At 43.3% G+C, this 21,125-nt stretch overlaps 1 protein-coding gene across 1 annotated transcript in view; it reads left to right on the plus strand.

The window, feature by feature from the left end:
• Positions 1-21,125, plus strand: part of RBBP8NL (RBBP8 N-terminal like) — a 155,812-nt gene that overhangs the window by 93,794 nt on the left and 40,893 nt on the right. The window contains exons 5-9 of the mRNA XM_086932847.1: positions 5,791-5,903; positions 11,715-11,787; positions 14,963-15,126; positions 17,564-17,646; positions 18,017-18,165. Coding sequence (XP_086788973.1) covers positions 5,791-5,903; positions 11,715-11,787; positions 14,963-15,126; positions 17,564-17,646; positions 18,017-18,165 — 582 coding nt within the window. The remainder of the gene's footprint in view (positions 1-5,790; positions 5,904-11,714; positions 11,788-14,962; positions 15,127-17,563; positions 17,647-18,016; positions 18,166-21,125) is intronic.

The raw sequence follows: 21,125 nt of genomic DNA on the forward strand, positions 1-21,125 counted from the left end.
TGTTTCAGGCACTGCATGCCCATGCACAAATACTGTTTTAGCCACTGTGTGCCCATGCACAAATGTTGTCGCAGCTACTGTATACTCATGCACAAATGCTGTTTCAGGTACTGCATACTCATGCGCAAATGCTGTTTCAGGCACTGCATACTCCTGCACAAATTATGTTTTAGGAACTGAATACTCGTGCACAAATGCAGTTTCAGGCACTGCATACTAATGCACAAATGCTGTTTCAGGTGCTGCATGCCCATGCACTAATGCAGTTTCAGCCACTGCACGCCCATGCACAAATGCTGTTTCAGGCACTGCATACTCATGCACAAATTATGTTTTGGAACTGCATACTCAAGCACAAATGCAGTTTCAGGCACTGCATACTAATGCACAAATTATGTTTTAGGAACTGAATACTCATGCTCAAATGCAGTTTCAGGCACTGCATACTAATGCACAAATGCTTTTTCAGGTACTGCATACCCATGCACTAATGCAGTTTCAGCCACTGCACGCCCATGCACAAATGCTGTTTCAGGCACTGCATACTCATGCACAAATTATGTTTTGGAACTGCATACTCAAGCACAAATGCAGTTTCAGGCACTGCATATTCATGCACAAATGTTGTTTCAGGCACTGCACGCCTATGCACAAATGCTGTTCCAGGCACTGCATGCCAATGCACAAATGCTGTTTCAGGTACTTCACGCCCGCGCACAAATGTTTCAGGTACTGTACGCAGATGCACAAAAGCTGTTTCAGGCACTGCATGCCCATGCACAAATACTGTTTTAGCCACTGCGTGCCCATGCACAAATGTTGTCGCAGCTACTGTATACTCATGCACAAATGCTGTTTCAGGTACTGCATACTCATGCGCAAATGCTGTTTCAGGCACTGCATACTCATGCACAAATTATGTTTTAGGAACTGAATACTCATGCACAAATGCAGTTTCAGGCACTGCATACTAATGCACAAATGCTGTTTCAGGTACTGCATGCCCATGCACTTATGCAGTTTCAGCCACTGCACGCCCATGCACAAATGCTGTTTCAGGCACTGCATACTCATGCACAAATTATGTTTTGGAACTGCATACTCAAGCACAAATGCAGTTTCAAGCACTGCATATTCATGCACAAATTCTGTTTCAGGTACTACATGCCCATGCCCAAATGCTGTTACAAGCACTGTATGTCCATACACAAATGCTATTTTAGGCACTGCATGCCCATGCACAAATGCTGTTTTAGGCACTGCGTGCCCATTGCTAAATCCTGTTTTCAGGCTCTGCAGTCCCATGCACAAAGGCTGTTTCAGGCACTGCATGCCCATGCACAAATGCTGTTTTAGGCACTGCATGTTAATGCAAAAATGCTGTTTCAGGCACTGCCTACCCATGCACAAATATTGTTTCAGGCACTGCATATTCATGCACAAATGCTGTTCTGTTTCAGGCACTGCATGCCCATGCACAAATGCTGTTTTAGGCACTGCGTGCCCATTGCTAAATCCTGTTTTCAGGGTTTGCAGTCTCATGCACAAATGCTGTTTCAGGCACTGCATGCCCATGCACAAATGCTGTTTCAGGCACTGCCTACCTATGCACAAATATTGTTTCAGGCACTGCCTACTCATGCACAAATGCTGTTTCAGGCACTGCATGCCCATGCACAAATGCTGATTTAGGCACTGCATACTCATGCACAATTGCTGTTTCAGGCACTGCATGCCCATGCACAAATGCTGTTTTAGGCACTGCATGCCCATTCACAAATGCTATTTCAGGCACTGCATGTACATGCACAAATGCTGTTTCCAGCACTGCATGCACAAATGCTGTTTCCGGCACTGTATGCCTATGCACAAATGCTGTTTCAGGCGCTGCATGCTCATGCACAAATGCTGTTTCAGGGACTACATGCCCATGCAAAAATGCTGTTTTAGGCACTGCATGCACATGCACAAATACTGTTTCAGGCACTGCATACCCATGCACAAATGCTGTTTCCGGCACTGTATGCCTATGCACAAATGCTGTTTCAGGCGCTGCATGCTCATGCACAAATGCTGTTTCAGGGACTACATGCCCATGCAAAAATGCTGTTTTAGGCACTGCATGCACATGCACAAATACTGTTTCAGGCACTGCATACCCATGCACAAATGCTGTTTCAGGCACTGCATGTCTATGCACAAATGCTGTTTTAGGCATTGCATGCAGATGGACAAATGTTGTTTCAGGCACTGCATGCCCATGCACAAATGCTGTTTCAGGCACTGCATGCATACATTCTGGTTAGCACTTTAAATCTGGACAAATCTTGGTCGGAAGTATGAAAAAGGATCGATTTCCTTCCAAAAAGCACATTGACGGTAAAAAAACATTGACACAAACAATCCAATGACTGTGTGTACTTTTCAGATGTAAAACAGTTGCCCACGCATTTTATCATAAACACTCCCTAGAAGGTGGAATGATACACCAAGCAGTCAATATTCGCATGAGATGACAGAAATATTTCTCTGAGAGCCCCAACATTCACTCTGTGGGTAATTTGCAGAATCAGTAACAATAGGTCATGCTGCTCTCAGGCCAGACCTAAATCTTTTATGAGCCTTGGACATAAAATGGGGAAAACTATGTGATTTGGGATAGTCTCCCAAGCTGGTGCTGGGTCAAGAACCTCCCTCCATGCAAGGGCGTTGTGAAGGACCCGCTTCCGCAGCTGCAGCGGGGGTTGACTCTGGTCTCCATTGAATATATTTTATGGCTGCTTTTGAATTTGATCTTCCACTCCCAGGTCCCCCTCAGAAGCTAATAAATAAAACAGTTGCAGAAATGTAGGTGTGGACTAAGAGTTACCAGAGAAGTTAAGCACCCTGAAGGGAGATTGAGAAATTATAAAACTGGCAAAGAAAAAGCGAGAAGTGAATTCACAAAAGGGAAATGGAAGGAAAGACAGATGAAAGCAAAGATGTGAGGAAGGAAGAGTGGCAGAACAGGCGCAAGGAAAGAAGGACGGGTGGAAAGAAGGAGAGGAAAAAAGAGATGTAAGGATGAGATAAATGATGAAAGTAAAAGGGGGAGGCAAGGGGAGAGTAAAGATAGGTCGATAGAAGAAAGGCTGAAAGATACAGGAGAGCAAGGAACTAAAGTTGGATATAGGATGAAACAATGGATGGATGGCAGGAAAGATGCCAGAATGGATGCATAGAAAGATGGACGAAAATAGAAGGAAGCGTTCAAGAATGGAAAGGCTGAAATGTAGAAGGATAAAAGGGAGATAGAATGAGGGAAGGAAAGATAGAAGGATGGAAGTAAAGACAGATGGAAAGAAAGGTGGTAGCAGGATGGAAAGATGGATCAGTGGAAGGTTGAAGAAAAGATGCACGGAAGGACATAAGGCATGTACAGGGCTATTACATATAAAAGGCATCCCCTGGCATTTTATCAAAGCTTCCTCGAAGGGACCACCTACTCCTCTTTATTGCCATTCAGGATATAGTTGAACGTGGTTGTATTTTATATCTCTAGCTACTCCCTTGCCTCTATGAGTGCTGAAATAGGTGAATACAAACCCTTTAGTATCCCTCAACATTTACAATTGCATATCTTGCAGGCAGGACTAACCCATGGACCACTCAAGGGCAGCCTTAAACTATATAACCGACAACTGACACTTAGGTGAGCCATGCCATCGGCGCCCCCGCGCTTGTTTGGCTTAGTTGCTTGAAGTATGATTTATCCCTATTTTTTCTGGCCCCACTCAACTTGGCGCCTTAGTTGACCAACTAGTGTTCCCAGGTGGACAGCCTGCCCCTGGGTGTACTCCGCACTGGACATTTGATGTGTTCCACAATGTCATCAATTGAAGAGGCTACTTTCAGTTTCTTTGAAAATTACTTTTTTGTGACTGCATATGCACTTTTCATGATGCCCCATCCTGTTCCATTTCGTTTATGTATCACCCTCTATGTCCTCTGAATTATTTTTATCTGTAAAATGTATTTTTTTTTTGTATGTTCTTGATGTTGTGCTCATGTTCTTCTGACACTGGACAACACCCGGTTGCATAATTTGCATATTGTAAAACAATAAATACAATTTGTTGTTAACTGTGAAGCTTAATGCCTTAGTGCGCAAAGAAAGCCCCTTTGCACCTTGATTGAAATCGTCGCCTTGATTGTGAACAGTCCTGCCATCCATAAGCCACCCATAAGCTATAAATTTACTCCTAAAATAGAGTTAGACTTTAGAGCTTCAAAAAAACCCGAGACAGAGCTCCAGGTAATCAGAGCAGCCAAGTTCATACCCAGACATAAAGCTTGACTCACTCTTCTTGGCACAAGTTGTAACACCCAAGGTCCTTCCAAGGCGCACCATGACTTTACAACAGATGAGTTATTCATTCCAGGAAATCGGCTGTAATTTTTGATTCTTGTTAAAGAATCTCGTCCAGGAGGTGCAGCAACACTCAGTTCTGCAAAATCATCTTCTGAGAAACCAAGCTATTTGTGTATTTATTTGTTTATTTGCTTGTTTGTTCGTTCCTGTGGAGTTTTGCTATTTCATACAGAGTTTGGGATAGAAGGTGGACACGGAAGAGTGCACTGTCCACGTCACCGAAAATGGTGCTTGAAATATCCTTTGTTGTCACAAAGTCCTTCAACAATTGACAATTACTCAACAACTGTTTTCCCTGGGATCTTAATAATACGCGTGCTTCACGTTATTGCACTTTCAGAGGTAATTGCCTTGGTTAAATAAAACTTATTTATTTCATATTTCATCTTATAAACATATTCAATTCCTTTCAAATTGTCTTGCTTAAAAATGTATTTATATATTACTCCTTTAAATAAATACTCAATACATTATCATCAATAGTTCATAATTGTCACTCCAAAATAGCTCTCCACTCAATTGCTTCCAGAAATCACCTCTCTTTTGCCCATTTCTTTACTGAGTACTTGACAACACGTTTTGCAAGAAACCCCCACTTCCCAGGGCAATCTTACGCTTTCCATACATATCATTTTTCCTGTGGAATTAGACCTCTTTTTGCAAGCGTTATCCTTCAGTAACGCGCTTCTGATAGAAATTCCTATTCTTCATGCCCACTACCCCACAGCGTAGCATTCCCACATTTTAGAGGATTACAGGATCGCATTCCCACAGATTGTGTGTAAATTGTGTACAGAGAGTCAGTGACATGAAGATGGTGCAAATCCTGGGGAAGAATGATATGTTTCCGAGAGATGAACTGACAGACTGAAAGTATTTGAGCGAGGAGCCATTTGAGGTGAACACTGATGAGCTCTGGATAAAACTGTGTTGAAGTCAGGAGTTATTTGGAATGAGCAATATATTGAGCAAGATAGTTGAATAGGAATGAAAAAAGGTATGTTTTTACCCAAACCATGTATTCTTCTGCTTTTATGGGTTTTAACCGATAGTAAAGCTTTTTTGACTGACTGACTAGGAATGAAATACCCTATGGGGTGAAATAGGAATGGCTAGAATTAAACTGAAAATAAGCACGTTTAATTAACCCTGAAGTGAGTAAGTTTGTTTGTCAAATAATATGTGATAAGCAGGTAAAACTCGAATACAATATTAATAGCGCCGTTCCACACCACAACGGTGGGTGCAGAGCAGATCTACACAGGGTTGCCAATGTTTGAATCTTCTCCCTGGCTCCTCTCATCCCAAAATGAATTGTATCTAACATTCCTAGTGGCTCCTAGGCTCCATAAAGCCTTTCTCTTGCTGTTTCATTCCAGGTTGCGAGCAGGTCTCTGTGACAGGTGCACAGTTACTCAAGAAATGGCCAAGAAAAAGCAGCAAGAGTTCGAGAGTTCTCACTTCCAGAGCCTCCAGCACATCTCCTCCCTCAGTACGTAAAGCGGCAATGGGGTATATCATTGAGAAATGTTCAGTGGGCGACACAGGACTACGATATGTTATTAACCCCTGCGGTGCTGATGACGGCTCCCGGCCGTCATGAGTTACGGTGGGTGTGTGCTGATGACGGCTGGGAGCCGTCATGACCACGCCCGGGCTCAGAATGTCACGCACAGGCGCGGAATTCCGGCCGCAGCCAGGGGGTTAAGAAGTATTCCGCATTGGGTGATCTGGGAAATGGATGTGTTAGCGTTATAAGGTTACAAACTGGGTAAGAAGCTCTGGGTGTAATTTACAATGGAATCATTTTTAAGTAAAAGTAGTAAATCTGCACTATGAAGCTGCAACATGTTATTGAGTCAACATTTTAGGTAAAGATTTGCAAAATAAGGACCTATCTTGACCTCAGCCATGTTGAATAAGGTCCAGTAATCTACGAGAACAGGCTGTGATTGTATGGTATTGAGTATTTCCACCACAACACCTATGGTTTATCAAGAGCTCGCTGAGAATCGACAACACAGCGCGTTGCGTTACATGAAGGGACAAATAAAATACAGAACAAAAGCCATTCTTCAGGGCTCAGAGACTTGCAGTCAGAGAGGCATATCAGAAATAGTTCATAAACTTATAAATGGCTCACTTAACCTATGACGGCTCCAGGCTGAGATGGTGGCAGCGAATAAAGCTAAGATCTTATACATAATAAAATAAAATGCAGTGATAATATCCAAGCCAGGTATTAGGACATTTTCTCAAGATAGAGTTGATTTATTCCCTGAAACAGATAATATTCTTTTTTTATTTACGTAGTGCTGGTTTGTTAGGTGAAACATGCTGTTCCCAAGCCGCTGTATCAAACAAGAGTCTCGCAATACGATTCATGAAAATATGGCCATACCCTGGAAAGTCAAACTTCTCCTCCTAAATGTCTGGCTGCATTTTCAAAACCTACAGGTCCCACTTCACTGGCGGGCCCTATAGGAAATGTGGACACACCCACCGGGCTAATGCTTCCATAGCAAGGCAAGGTAAGTCCATCGGTTGGCCGAGACTACACTTGTTTCCCAAAAACTCATGCATAATATGCAGACATAACAGGGTTTGTGGTCAACGGGCCACATCCATTGGTCGATGAAATTGTTAAACTAGCCCTGATGAGGAGTTGAAGCACTTTATGGCGAATAGCACACTATTCCGGAACCGTAGGTTAGTGGCTATTCCAGTGGTCAATAGTTATTGTTGGTTATTAGGAGTTATGGGGATTCGTTTTGTGCTCTCAGAACTGACCCATGCATTTTCTCCAGTTTCCTTGTGGTAGTTAATAGGAGTTAAGTGTGATCATTAGAACGAGCACTTGCAAATGGAAGGTGTGATGCATAGATAGTATAGAGAAGGCTAGCTATTGCTAGATTGCAATAAATGGTTACACATAAGAAGAGTTTGTGATTTGAGAGGAGAGGTATGGCCAGTTTGCAGACATGCAGTAGAGAGTGAGATAGACATGTATGGGCGGTGGTACAGCTGACAGATCCCTAATATCAATCCTAGGACAGGAAAATTACAGAAATAAATGGACTTATAAAACTTGGTGTGCGTATACGCAGATTTTAGAAATACATTTGTGGAAAGCTGATAACAGTCAGTAGAAGTCTTAATCGTTTTTTATAGACTCTGGATGCCAGAATAAGCTTCTTAAGGGACTCAGCCACCAGGCCCCTAGTAGATTCAGACAATAAGGTTATTGGTTCCAGGAAGCAACCTCAACAATGGAAGATTCTGGAAATAAATTACCCAGTTCCAGGCTGTCAATATGAAACTGTTTTCATTACCTTACCTTACGCACCCTCTCTAGAACATGCATCACATATACATTATGGAAACAATTTCACCATCCATTGATCATGAGCTAAAAAAAGATCGAAAGAGCCCTGAACAAGATCCTCAGCAACTCCAAGGAACTCTTAAGCATCATCCAGGAATTCACCAAGCCCCCAGTGAAACCACGGACATCACCCCATCCCAGGACCTCTGCAATAAGCTCGGCTCTTACTTCCATCTGAAAATTAAGGGCCTCTACGACAACTTCAATGACTAGACACCTGACTCCGAAACCACTTTCTATTCCAGCAACGCCAGCCAGCCCACCTCCTGGACCTCAGTCACCACCAAAGACATCACTTCGACCATGAAAGGCATCCACTCAGGAGCCCCAATGGATCCCTGCCCCCGCACATCTTCCACAGCGTCGCCACCACCATCGCCCGGAACTACGATGCACCATCAACTCCACCTTCGAGACCGGCATCTTTCCCAATGACTGGAAACACACAGAAGTCTGACCCCTGCTCAAGAAACCCTCAGCAGGTCGCACGGACCAAAGCCACCGAGAAGACTGTCAACGCCAACTAACAAAATTAATCGAAGAAAACTCCATCCTTGACCCCTCCCAGTGCAGATTCAGCATCAACCAGAGCACTGAGACCGGTCTACTTGCCGCCACAGATGACATCTGCACCCTCCTCGACCAAGGACACACTGTAGCCCTGATCCTACTTGACCTCTATGTAGTGTTCAACACCGTCTTCCAACGCACACTCACAGCCAGACTCCAAGATGCTGGCATACAGGGAACCGACCTCAACTGGATCCACTACTCACCAACAGAACCCAAAGAATCAGACAGCCACCCTTCCTCTCCGAACCCACGAAAATCAACTGCGGAGTACCCCAAGGATCGTTACTCAGCCCCACACTCTTCAACATATACATGGCCCCCTCACTGCCATCGTCAGACAGCACAGACTCAGCATAGTATCCTACGCCGATGACACCCAGCTCATCCTTTCCCTCACCAAGGACTCCATCACCACCAGACTCCACTTCCAGGAAGGAATGAAGGACGTCGCACTCTGAATGAGCAGCAGCTGCCTGAAGCTCAACTCGGAGAAGACAGAGGTCCTCGTCCTCGGACCCTCCCCCTCTGCGTGGGAAAACAACTGGTGGACCACCGCCCTCTGCAGCCCTCCCATCCCCACAGACCACGCCCGAAACCTCGGCATTGTACTCGACTCTTCCCTCTCCATGACCCAACAGGTCAACGCTGTCGCCTCCAGCTGCTTCAACACCCTCCGCATCCTCCGAAAGACCTTCAGATGGATACCACCGAATCAAGGTAGACCGTCACCCATGCACTCATAACCAGCAGACTAGTCTACAGAAATGTCCTCTACGCCATGATCAACAAGTCTGTGCTCTGCAAACTCCAGACCATACTGAACGCCGCACCCAGACTCTTCCTCAGATTTCTAGAGTTGGAACGCTTTCAAGATGATTTAATTTTTTATTTTTCTCTTTCCTTGCCTCCATGTATTGAAAGTTGTTTTTATGTTCTTAACTAAAAACAAAACAAGGATTAAAGGATACAAAATATATAAGCAAGAACATTTCTAGTTAGGGTGGTTACTTTAGGGTAACAGTATGGTGATACAAGATGCTATGCTTAGTGAAGGTTATACCATTAAGTAACAAACGTGCACCGACATTCAGACACATATTGTTATGGGTTTCAATTTACATTGGTACTTAAATGTAATATACATACAAAGATCTGATTTTCAAAGATTATCCTATTGGGCTCTAAGGTCATTTTTTAAAAGCTCATTGATTTCTCACCAAAGCAAAAGCTTAGTCCTGAAGCCCTACCTGCCCCTTTCAAGTCCTCTATTGAACTATATTTCAGTATAATTATCAACAAGATGCTTTCATTTGTGTTTTGCTGAGAATTTAGTTCAGAAATGGCATCAAATCAGTTGTTGTTGCCTTCTGCGTCAGTAAAGGTGCAGAGTTTGGTTTGATGTAAAAAACATAAAACTAGGGAATTGCACTAAGAGCAGAACATCATGGTGATGACTGAAAGAAATCTTAAATACATCATCTGCTGATTTTCCTATTTGTAAGGTCTTTTCTCGGGGTGTGCGAAATTTGCTTAAATTGGGTTTGCACAATTATGTGAAACTTCCACATAATTATATAAAATTAAGTGTAATTACACAAAAGGCAAAACTGGCATTTGGCGTGTATTTTAGCATGAAATGCAGCCTTGCGTCCACATTGAATGTAAAAATGCATTTTTTGCTAAAAAAAAAACAATACTGCAAAAAACAAAAGCACCTGAAAAAACAGCTGGTCGCAATCTATTGCTCGCATTGTTCACAGCAAACTGCGCTTTTGTGGTAAATATTTACCACACACAGTGAGAAATTACGAGATATAGCATTATTTCATGAGTTTTGGGCAACAAGAGTAACACAATATGACACTTATTACATCAGTGTAATATGCATTTTAATCAGGCCCAGTCTTTTCTCTCTTTTAGAAGCACAAATGTTTCTGACAAGATGTCTGACAATGCCTTGACAAGAGTGAATTCAGGGGGTACCTGATGCCAAATGACAACTTATACAATATAAAGAGGCGGTATCAGCTATCGTTTGACAGAACATCCCTATTGGACCAATATTTCCCATTGCTGGAGAGTATTTCAAGGTGTTAACGCAACTGAAGATGTTGAGGCATCTATGGGCGGTGTTAGATGAAATGTCGGGAAAAAAATTGCGTGGATAGCATTTTGTGTTAGGAATACTGAGGCCAAACATATCATGAAGGTAAGTTTCTATGGGTAAGCAAAGTTTTACTAAATATATGTCCACATATATGCACCTTGACGATTTATATATCTTCAAGGTACGTAGGTGTAGAGTTAAGAATAGTAAATCCATACTTACCTACGTACGCTTATCTTCTCAATATTTTGGTTCTCGATATTTTTGACACCATTTTTTGTCCACACAATCTTTTTGTCAATGATATTCTGTCAGTGAACCCTATGGGTTGGGGAAGAAATGTGTAGAATACTACCAGGCAAAAAGATGCTATCCACTAAAACTGTGGGCCCAATTCTTAGAACTAACTTAAGACAAAATCCTAAACTTACTATCATTTTGGTATTTACAGAAGGCACTTACTCATTTCGGTATTCACAGAAGTTAGGACTCCTAACTTTAGGACTCCTAAATGCCTTCTGTGAATACCAAAAGTCCTAAAGCTAGGATTTTTCTCAGTTTAGTAGTTCTAAAATTAGGAGCCTAACTTTACTACTCCTAAACTGAGAACAATCCTAACTTTAAGACTTTCGGTATTCACAGAAGGCATTTAGGAGTCCTAAAGTTAGGACTCCTAACTTCTGTGAATACCGAAATGAGTAAGTGCCTCCTGTGAATACCAAAATGAGTAAGTGCCTTCTGTGAATACCAAAATGGTAGTAAGTTAGTATTTTGTCTTAAGTTAGTTCTGTTCTTCGGGCCCTGTGAGTCTTACCCAATCAATAACAAGGTTGCAAATAAAGGTCATATGATTAGACCGTGCTCCATTACCTACATGAGATCGCATTTGGGATCAGGGGAAAGTGTGGAGTTTCCCGAAGCCTAATTCATGACATGGTTAGTTCTCGGGTATGGCTGGGGCTAAACAAGCTGGGTGACATAGCTGTGACATGTGGTCTAAAGTAGAGTGTAGGGATGGGTATTGCCTAGTAGAGGGAGCAACAGGGAATCAGGAAGCACCCTTAGAGCATGAGACATAGTATAATGCGCAGGATGGACCACGGAGCAGAAGGCATCGCAGGTGAGCTGGAAGGGGTGGAACTGCTAAAATTCTTGGGATTTGCATAAACCTATGCCATATGCTAAACTCACTATGACTGCTCAATGATGATACATTTTCTCCTTCTTCATCTTCCTAGCAAATGAAATTAATGGGCTCAAAGAAGAAAACAAGACTCTTTTGGAGGAGCTGAATGTGATCAAGAACCCAGAGTAAGCTTCACACATGAATTTATGTAATAATTTTGTAGCATGTAGACCAAGCTGGATAGGTGATGAGTACTGAAAAGATTGCTTAAGATCGGAGAATAAGATTTGTGAGAATTTACAATGAGGGAGAATTGTTGGTTGGCTGAGGGGTTGGTTCTTATAGTACATGGAGGTAGAATTCTCGTCTAGAGTATTCTGTCTTTAGTTCCTTTATGTGTTGCATGTGGTTATGACCACTCCTGATGTTGGTGGAATACGGTTGCAGATCCTCGGTGTACCTATGGAAAGGCAAAACTTCTTGTTTGTGCTGTTTGTTTGCAATTCTTTGTTTCTAACCTGGTACTATCCTGGCTTCTGGAGTGGTGCTGGCAGACTGAGGTGGGTAATTTGTCAAGCAAGTAAGCAAGAGTTTTGTTTTTGATGGCCTCGATAATGATGCAGATGATTTTCAAGGTTATGTGGGGTTGGGGGAGGCAGTGCTCTGCCATAAATGTAAGGATGATGTAGTCAGAGTTCTTAATGCCTTCAGTAAGGCCTGCTGCAACATGTAGTATGCCTTCCAGTTTGAGATTGTGGTGTCAGAGAGGACACAGAGAAGAGATTTGCCTCCATTAGGTGAGAGAAGACTAATGCTTAGGCTACCGTTCTGGTAGGAAATGTGTATCTTTTGTTCCGTAGGGAACTGGAACCATGCTATTGTGGCTTTCTTGGCAATATGTTCTTTGAAACAGATGTCTCTGCCGAAGGTACATTTAACTAGTTTGCCATTAGCTATTAGCTGGCATGTAAATATATTCTAGGTCTTTTTTGAATAGACAGTCTTGAATAAGTGGTTTTGGTGTTGTTGACGAGTGCGTCTTGGTTGGTTTAAGTTCAAGGTAGCCCTTTTAGATCTAGTTCTATAAAAGTTTGAAGCAGGTTTTGAGTCATCAACCATCAGGAACCTTTTAGAGTTTCAGCTAGCTGTGTTTGACATCAGCATATTGATGGAATGTGAACCTGCTGATTGTATGTGGGGCTCCGGGGGCTCCAAGCAGAAGATGAAGATGGTGTTTCTGGTGTTATGAGGCTCCCCTCTAGATTAGTTGGTAGCAGTGAGTAAACTAGGAATTGACAGTGGCAGGGCTCTACCTAAGAGTTAATGTGAGCTCCTAGAGTTCACATTAGTAATTGGGAGCTGTCTTTATTAAAAGACGTGGAAAGGTTAAGTAAAATCAATAGGCGGGGATCATTCTTGTTGGGTATAAGGTGGACGTTGTTGGCTATCTGACATTAGCAGCATATGCTACTGCATGGTTTTAAACCAGATTAGTAGCCCTGTACTAGGTTAGATTTACTGATAATGTCTTGTAGTTCACATAGACTGCTTCCTCAATTATATTTCTGATGAGGCTGGTGATGGGGTAGCAGTTGGTTAATTTGTGTCTGACCAGGGAGACTTAGTAGAGGATCTGTCTTGATTTGGCATCAACTGGGAACATTTCCTGACATTGGGTTGATATGACATTATTGCGGAGGGGAATGAGAGCATTTTTTATAGGGGCTTCAGAGTCAATGATGGAAGAATGCAGGGGCATCTTCAGTACAGGTGGCGCCCGGTGCGACATTGTTTGTTGGTCCTCCCCCATCCATGGTAGAGGTGGTGACCACCTCCACCACGGATTCCCTCACCACCACCTTTTAACAGTGCCCTTCAGGTCTCCATAACCCCTCTCTTTCTGATGCATTTAATTAGTTATACAGCACCACTCATACCAGTATAGGGTGTCAGAGCACTTTGTATCACACACACGTTACACAGAGACAATCATTCAAATGTGTGTAAATCAGGTTATAAGAAACGTTACATAAGCCAGTGGACTACAAGGTGTAGGAGTCACATGTCATCCATACTGGTAGGCAATATAGTTCAAGAGTGCTTGGTCTGGAGAAGCACAAACTCAGAATTGAAAACAGAACACTATAGTTAGGGGTTCTCTTTAATAATAAGAACCGATTTCTACCCAAATGAACCCTTTTTGCAACATTAATCTATGCTCTAATCTATACCTTGCAGTGTTCATGCATTTCCTTAATGATAGTTAGTAATTCACTGTTCTATATGAGGACGTTAACTTATAAACTGCAAGTAACAAAAGAGTGTCTCTTAGGGAAGGAGTAGCCCGCTGACCAATTTACATTATCTGCTCTCTGTAATCTGCATGGTACACATTCTTTGCAGCAGGCATGTTAATCCTCTGTGCTATTTTATGATCAATCAAAACCTCAACTAGGTAAACCTTGATCTCTCTCCAAGAAGAACATTAATCACCGGCGTTATCTTGACATTTTTATTGTTGCCCGGAAATTGCTGGATGCAAGGAATCCAGCAGCAGATACTTTTAAAACCAAAATAAACTTGCAAACATGGCGGCCCCTGAAGTCATCACCAGGTGCGGTGCCACTGGTCACACCACCCTAGACCCAGCCCTGGAAAAATATCGTCTTCAAAGGGGATGGCCTTGGGGGACACGGAGTTTAGTGCACAAAAAGGGGTTTAAATCTACTCAACTGATGATGGGGCAAAGAAGGATTAGATACAGTAAGGCTGCCTGTTTGGTGTTGTCGATGTGGGTCTCATTATGTTTATATGTCCAGGGAAGAAGTGATTAACAGTGTTGATTTTACTGCTCAATAGCTTCTGGTCTGTCTTCTCTCTTTAAGAGGCGGGGCCTGGAATGCTGAGAGTGAATAATGCTTTAATAGACTGTTGATGTGTGTTTTTGGTTGTGTGTTGGGTGGATGCAGTTGGTAGAGTGCGAAGTCCTGACTATAGCTAGGTACCTGACCCTGTATCTAAGTACCAACATGTCAATAAAAAAGATACCCTTCTCTACCTGATTGGCTCCTGTTTCACCCTTATTCAACCACCAGCAGGACTTGTCACCGTGCTAGTCCTGTATCGGTGTCTTTACTCAGGTCTGCATTTGCTCTTCAATTCTAACCTTCTGCGCTTCCTACAACAAACCCCTTCCTCCATTAAGGGATGTTCTAAAGCATCTGAGCCATCACTGCGGATGTCCTCAGTCTCCTGGGTTTGAACCTGGGGGTTGTAGCATCGAGAGTTCTGTGTTATTATATTATTCAGTCATCAGTGAATGTTGTTTCATCATTCATGGTGTCATTTTCTTTCCCTTAGTGACAGAACAAAGACCCAACCAATTTTCCTGCCTGAAACTCCCTCTACTCCCAACTCGCCCTTACCTCTGTCATCTCCAGGGATCCAGAAGAAAAGCTTTGAGAAGACCCCTAACAGAGAAGGGGAGGAGCGAGAGGACGGACCCTGTCCAAGGCTGGCAGAAGGTGAGTTTTACCTGTGCCGTCACACAGCATACACCTGTCAGGTGTCCTTTAGGGGCTGCCAAGTGCTAGGCCACACTTAGGATCTGCTCGTCTTTGGCCCGTCTACCCTCAGATCATCCATATGAACTGGATCTCAGTACTTACCGACTGACTCCCAATGAACATGCCTGCTCCACTGATCCTCAGCACTCTACATACAGTCACTCCCCCAGTGATCAAGAGCTCTTTACTTACAAACTGACAAGAAATCACCCGGGCTGTATTCAGTGAACAGGTGCTCTGTGGTCATATCTGATTGAGTCAAGGAGCTCAGTAATTACAGTTCACTCCCAGTGGGTATGCACGCTTCACTTGCCCTGAGCTCTGTACTTACAGCCTCTCCCAGTGACCAAACACTCTGTACTTCCGGCCTCTCCCAGAGTCTGTGATGTGCTCTGTACTTACAGCCTCCCCCGTGATCAGGAGCTCTGAACATACATGGTATATTCCAGTAAATAGGAGCTAAGTACTTAGTGCCTGATTTAGATATTTGCAGACGGGTTACTCCATCACAATAGTAATTTGCGGATGCTGATTTGTGGACTGTTATTGTATTTTGATGCAATTTTCTTTGAAGAGATACGTCTTCAACTCTCTCTTAAATTTACAACCTCTTCCAGTGACCAAGAGCTCTTTACATACACCCTTAGGCACACTGAACAAGCCTGATCTTCTGACCATGAGCAATACACTTTAAAGCCTCTCCCAGTTACCAGCGGCTCACTGGGACCATAAGCTCTGTACTTACAGCCTTTCCCATTGCCCATAAGTTCTGCACCTATATGGTCTCTACCAGTGACAACACTGGGCAAGTCTATTGAACTGGTCATTAGCTATGAACTTACAGCCTCTCCAAGTGACCAAAAACTCTGTGCTTCTAAACTGTCACATAGACAACAAGTTCTGTACTTACAGACTCTCCCAGTGACCAGGAACTCTATACTTACAACGGCCTCAGTGACCAGGAGCTCCGTACACATACAGTATTTCCCCATGAATAGGAGGTCAGTACTTACAGTCTGAATAGAATGGACAAGACTCTTCCACCGATCATGAGATAGGTACTTACAGCCTCTCCCAGTTACCAACAGCTCTGCCTTTAACTCCGCTCATGGCGACCAGGAGCTCTGTAATTACAGCCTATCCCCATCACAAGGATCTTGGCACTTATAGACTGACAATATACATGCATGTTCCATTCACCATGTACTCTGTACTCTATCAGTGAGCAAGAGGTCTAAATGTACATTCTGTGTTTATCCCCTCGGTTAGTCACCAGGAGCTCTCTAATTGCAATCTGACGGCTACTGGTCCATTCTGCACAAAGTGACCAGCACTTCTGTGCAAGCGCTTGAATATCCTGGCCCATTTCAATCATAGGGAAGTGACCTACTATGAGGGCAGTATGAAAGGTAAACACTGCCCGCAGCACATTCCAAAGAGGTGTGGACTCAACAGAGCCAACATAAAACTGGCACCTGATTCTGCACCAGAAGGTCTGATCCGAGGCCTCTGCCCCAGGCAGGCTGGTGAACCGAGGAAGAATCACCCAACTGTTAGGCTGATTCTATGTAAAGGTTTCCAATTAATCAAGAAAAAATCACATTTTGTTCTAATCAAAAGCATCTTTTGCAAATGGTTTGAAATTGCTTGCTACTAAGGGAATCTTCGATTCATTGAGTGTGAATTTACATTAGTCATCTGTTTTTTTTTCCTTTAATTCTGAACCCATCCTTAATACTAACCTATACCTGTACTCATACCATAATTTCAATCATAATTCTAATCCTAACTCTATTCACCTTACTAATCCTAGTTTAACCCTAAACTATTTTGTAAACCTATCTCTGACCCAACACTAACTTTTACCCTCAACTTAAATCTAACTCTAAGCCAGATCCATAAGCTAACTTGATCCCTCGCCCTAATCCTAGCCCTTACTAAACCTAACTCTGACTTTCACCTCATTCCAAACCATAAGAACTTACCAGAACACTGTCTCTTTACATTTTTTGAGCTTAACTTATCAACAACTTTTGCTTTTCTCACTAATTGTTTTTCAATCTATTTGTTTAGAACTAGGTATAGTTGGAAGGAACCAAATGATCTGAACTAATGGTTGATTAGCATCGGGCTGCTCAAAGGCCTCTTTAACAACCAGTCCACCTTTAACCCCTTCGCTGCTGATGACGAGCTGAGCTCGTCATCAGCCACGGTGGTCGTGTGCTGATGACGAGCTGAGCTCGTCATCTAACGCGGCTTTTTGAAAAAAGCCGCACAGCGCAAAAATATGCGCCGCAGCAATGTGGTTAAAGAACTGAAGTATATTTTTGGGGGAAGGCCAGTCTCCCTTTACGGAAACTTCCGATTACCATAATAGTTTGTATTTGTATTTTAGAAAAATCAGTGCCAAGACTTTCTCCAGGACCCAGAGCATCACCTGCAGTAATGGCGACAACAGATAGGCGGTTATACGAACTGGTAAGTTAGTGGAACTTACCACCATCTTGCCTGCTCATGCAGTTAAACATATAGGGAACCTATTACATTTTCTGACAGATCATACCTTGCATATAGCTGTTGGGGCTGGGGTGGAGTCAGGCACATAGTAGGCATGTCCTGGAAAATCTCTGAAATTGACCTGGTGGCAGTCATCTGCTAGGATAAGTCAGATGATCAGTAATATTGGAAAGTAGTGTTATTATAGGTCAGTTTAATATATACAGACAACTGGTCAAGGGGAAGCCTTTGAATGCAACACCAGCTAATAGTTGTGATCAAAAGAGAGACAGCAGGTCAAGGCAAGGCTTTTGAAGGTCACAACTTCTAACTTTTGTCCCTCTATATTGAGAACTCGCAGCGGATATCCAATCAACTTCATGGAACGATTGCCGTTGTGCGTCCTGGTTCCAGGCCCTGCCAGAATGAAAGAAGCTCAGATGGTCCAACACAGATACCGTGTAAAGCAACGATGGCAAACTACCACAGCGATGCTGACATGTATGTACCTCTTCAACGTAGACACTTACATGTAAAGTAAAAAAATGTAATATGCACTCAATATATAGAGAGCGCTTATAAGATTTTAAATTGTTGCTTTTTGACTGTGGTTCAGCTAAGGGCCTTGTTTGGGGGTTCTGATCTATGTTGGCGAGAGTGCAAACAGAGGGGAACGCTGCTACATTTCCAGCAAATTTGCTGCTATGTGTGGAGGTACTCCTCGGTGACCCTGACAATGCCAAATCTACCCCCTATACACATCAAGTGGCAAACTCATATCTCTATTGATGAAGTAACTGATATTTGCCTACGAGTGGAAACAGGATGCCCTCCTCCAGAGAGCCGGCGCAGGAATGGAATTGTAGTTGACAATCTCACCTGGTTTTTCCTTCCTCTCCCTGGTCCCACAGACCCAAAGCAGGCAGTAGAAAGTGGGCAGTGCTGTCCCTGTGCCAACCATTTTCCCCATGGTCAGCACAGACCTCTTATAAGCAGAAATAACCAAACCAATCTTTAACAATAATTTTTTCAGTGGATTTTGGAAGTTTTTATGATAAGCTGCATCTAACATCCATGTTGATATAGTGTGCTGCAAATATGTCCTGTGAGTTGCGTGCCACCTAACCCATTTTATACGGTTCTGGACATCCAAAGCGAACTATGGCCTGGCTTACAATCAGGCCATGACAAACAATAAAGTTCCCTGTGGCAAATTCTCAAAAAACTACAGTACTGACTGTGAAAATTAACAATCAAACAACAAACATAGAAAACTATATATTTATTAAATTATATCACTTATAAGTTACAAAACATATAATAACACATAAGAACTTTATTGATATATAAGAAAAAGATTTTGTGATAAAAACACATATATTTGGCACTTTCTTGCAAACATCATTGGGTATTCAATCATACATGTAGATCTCTGAAACCAGATGCAACAACAAATGAACCTTGTTATACTTTTTGATGCATTTCGATGGATTAACTATAATGGAATCCATCTTCTTCAGGACACTACAAATATGTATTTTAATCTTTAATAAAAAAAATCTTGGATAAAAAGTTCAATTGAGTTGTAAATATATAAGTTCTCCAAGAAACAAACAATAACACTTTAAACAACATACATTTTAAAACATTAAAAACATTTACAAATTACATGATTTTTGCACAGAAAGCACCATGTTCACTACAAAAATATTGTCAATGATAAGACCTGGAAGGGAAATATGACACATATGGCCTGATTACGATGGTGTTTGGACCGCAACTGATGAGCCGTCCACTCATGCGGTCAGAAGCAGCGGTCGGAGGGACCATCCAGCGCTTTCCGAAGGGCTTAAGGAACCCGTCGGTGCATCGGAAACAGTTCATAATCCATTAATGATGGTGGCTCCGCAGTCGGGATTATGATGTTGATTTCCGACAACCATTCCATGTCAGCCTTTCTGACATGGAAAAGCTGTTGAAAAGCGACATTGATGGCCCCTAGCATGCCCCGCTTCCCTCCTGGTCCACCGAATTTGGGCCTGAGGGGGACATATGGTGCCCTCCTAAGCATCCCTGCACCGTGTGGCAAGTGCTGTGACGTGCCTGCCACACGGTGCAGGAATGTTTGAAAACATCTATTTTTGAATGGAAGCTTGTGCAGTAGGCCTTTTCCGCCCGCCGCACAAGCTTCCATTGAAAAATGTATGTTTCCCACTGCCCTATGGGCGTTTGCATTCAAATTGGGGTGTCTGAACCACCAACCTAAGGTTGGGTGGTTCCTTTCCCACAATAGTGTTCTGCCCGACATTGTAATAAGGCCCCTAGTGTCATCAAATAGGAAGAAAGGGGGGAAGAGTAAAAGAAAAGGAAGAGAACAAGACCTTTAGACTGTTATCTATACTACTATTATAAAGGAAGAACTTTGAACATTTGAGGCGGGTAAACTCGGGAACCACACCGCCAATCCACACACCCGATACATTGTTGTAATTGTCAGGGTGTGCAGATGGACATAGGCTATATAAATTAAAAAAATATAAGTTATTTAAAAAATTTACGAGAAATAAAAAGTAGTCCCATGGAAGTAGCGCCGGCGGTGACGTGCGTGCTGACATCAGGAGCGCGGGGAGGAGCGGCGTCCAGGAGCGCGAGGAGGAGCGGCGGACATGAGCGCAGGGAGGAGCGGCGGACATGCGGGGAGGAGCGGTGAGGAGCGGCGGACAGGCTGGGAGGAGCGGAGAGGAGTTGCAGACAGGCGGGGAGGAGCGGCGAGAAGCGGCGGACAGCCTGGGAGGAGCGGCGGACAGGCGGGGAGGAGCGATGACCGGTGAACTCAGGAGCGCGGGGAGGTGCGGCAGATGAGGTAAGACTCCGGGGGACCCATGGACAATGTCGGGGCGGGCGGGGGCCCTGAAGACAAGGTCGGGACGGGCTGCTACTCCGGGGGACCCACTGACAATGTCGGGACGGGCGGGGGCCGTGGCGGGCGGGGACCCTGAAGCCTGATTGCTCCCGGACAAGGTCGGGACGGGCTGCTAGTCCTTATATATAAGAATAATAAGAAGAGCTTCCTCAAAAGGGTGCCAATCATCACTCCTTTTCCCCATCACCATTGTCCCAAAAAACCTCACCTTTCATACCCATACGACATCTGGTCAAATTATTAGCCAGGCCCATGCCCGTACGTTAATTATTCATGTCCTAAGGACCAGTGCATAACTTAGCTGCTTTTCCAGGCCATCCAAATGCCAATGCATATTAGAAAGGAGCCTCACAACTTCCTCTGTAGGACAAATATAATTCTCATTAGGGTATTATCCACCTAAAAAATGATACTAACCTCAATAAAAACACTGTATTGCGTATATGCACATCAGGTGTTTACTTCATAAACCTGTCACTTAATGCGTCTGCCCACTTCTAAACCACCGACTTCTTAAAATCCTAGAAGGTATAAAATG

This window comes from Lissotriton vulgaris, chromosome 7 (assembly GCF_964263255.1).
Source record: "Lissotriton vulgaris chromosome 7, aLisVul1.2, whole genome shotgun sequence".
Taxonomy (NCBI): domain Eukaryota; kingdom Metazoa; phylum Chordata; class Amphibia; order Caudata; family Salamandridae; genus Lissotriton; species Lissotriton vulgaris.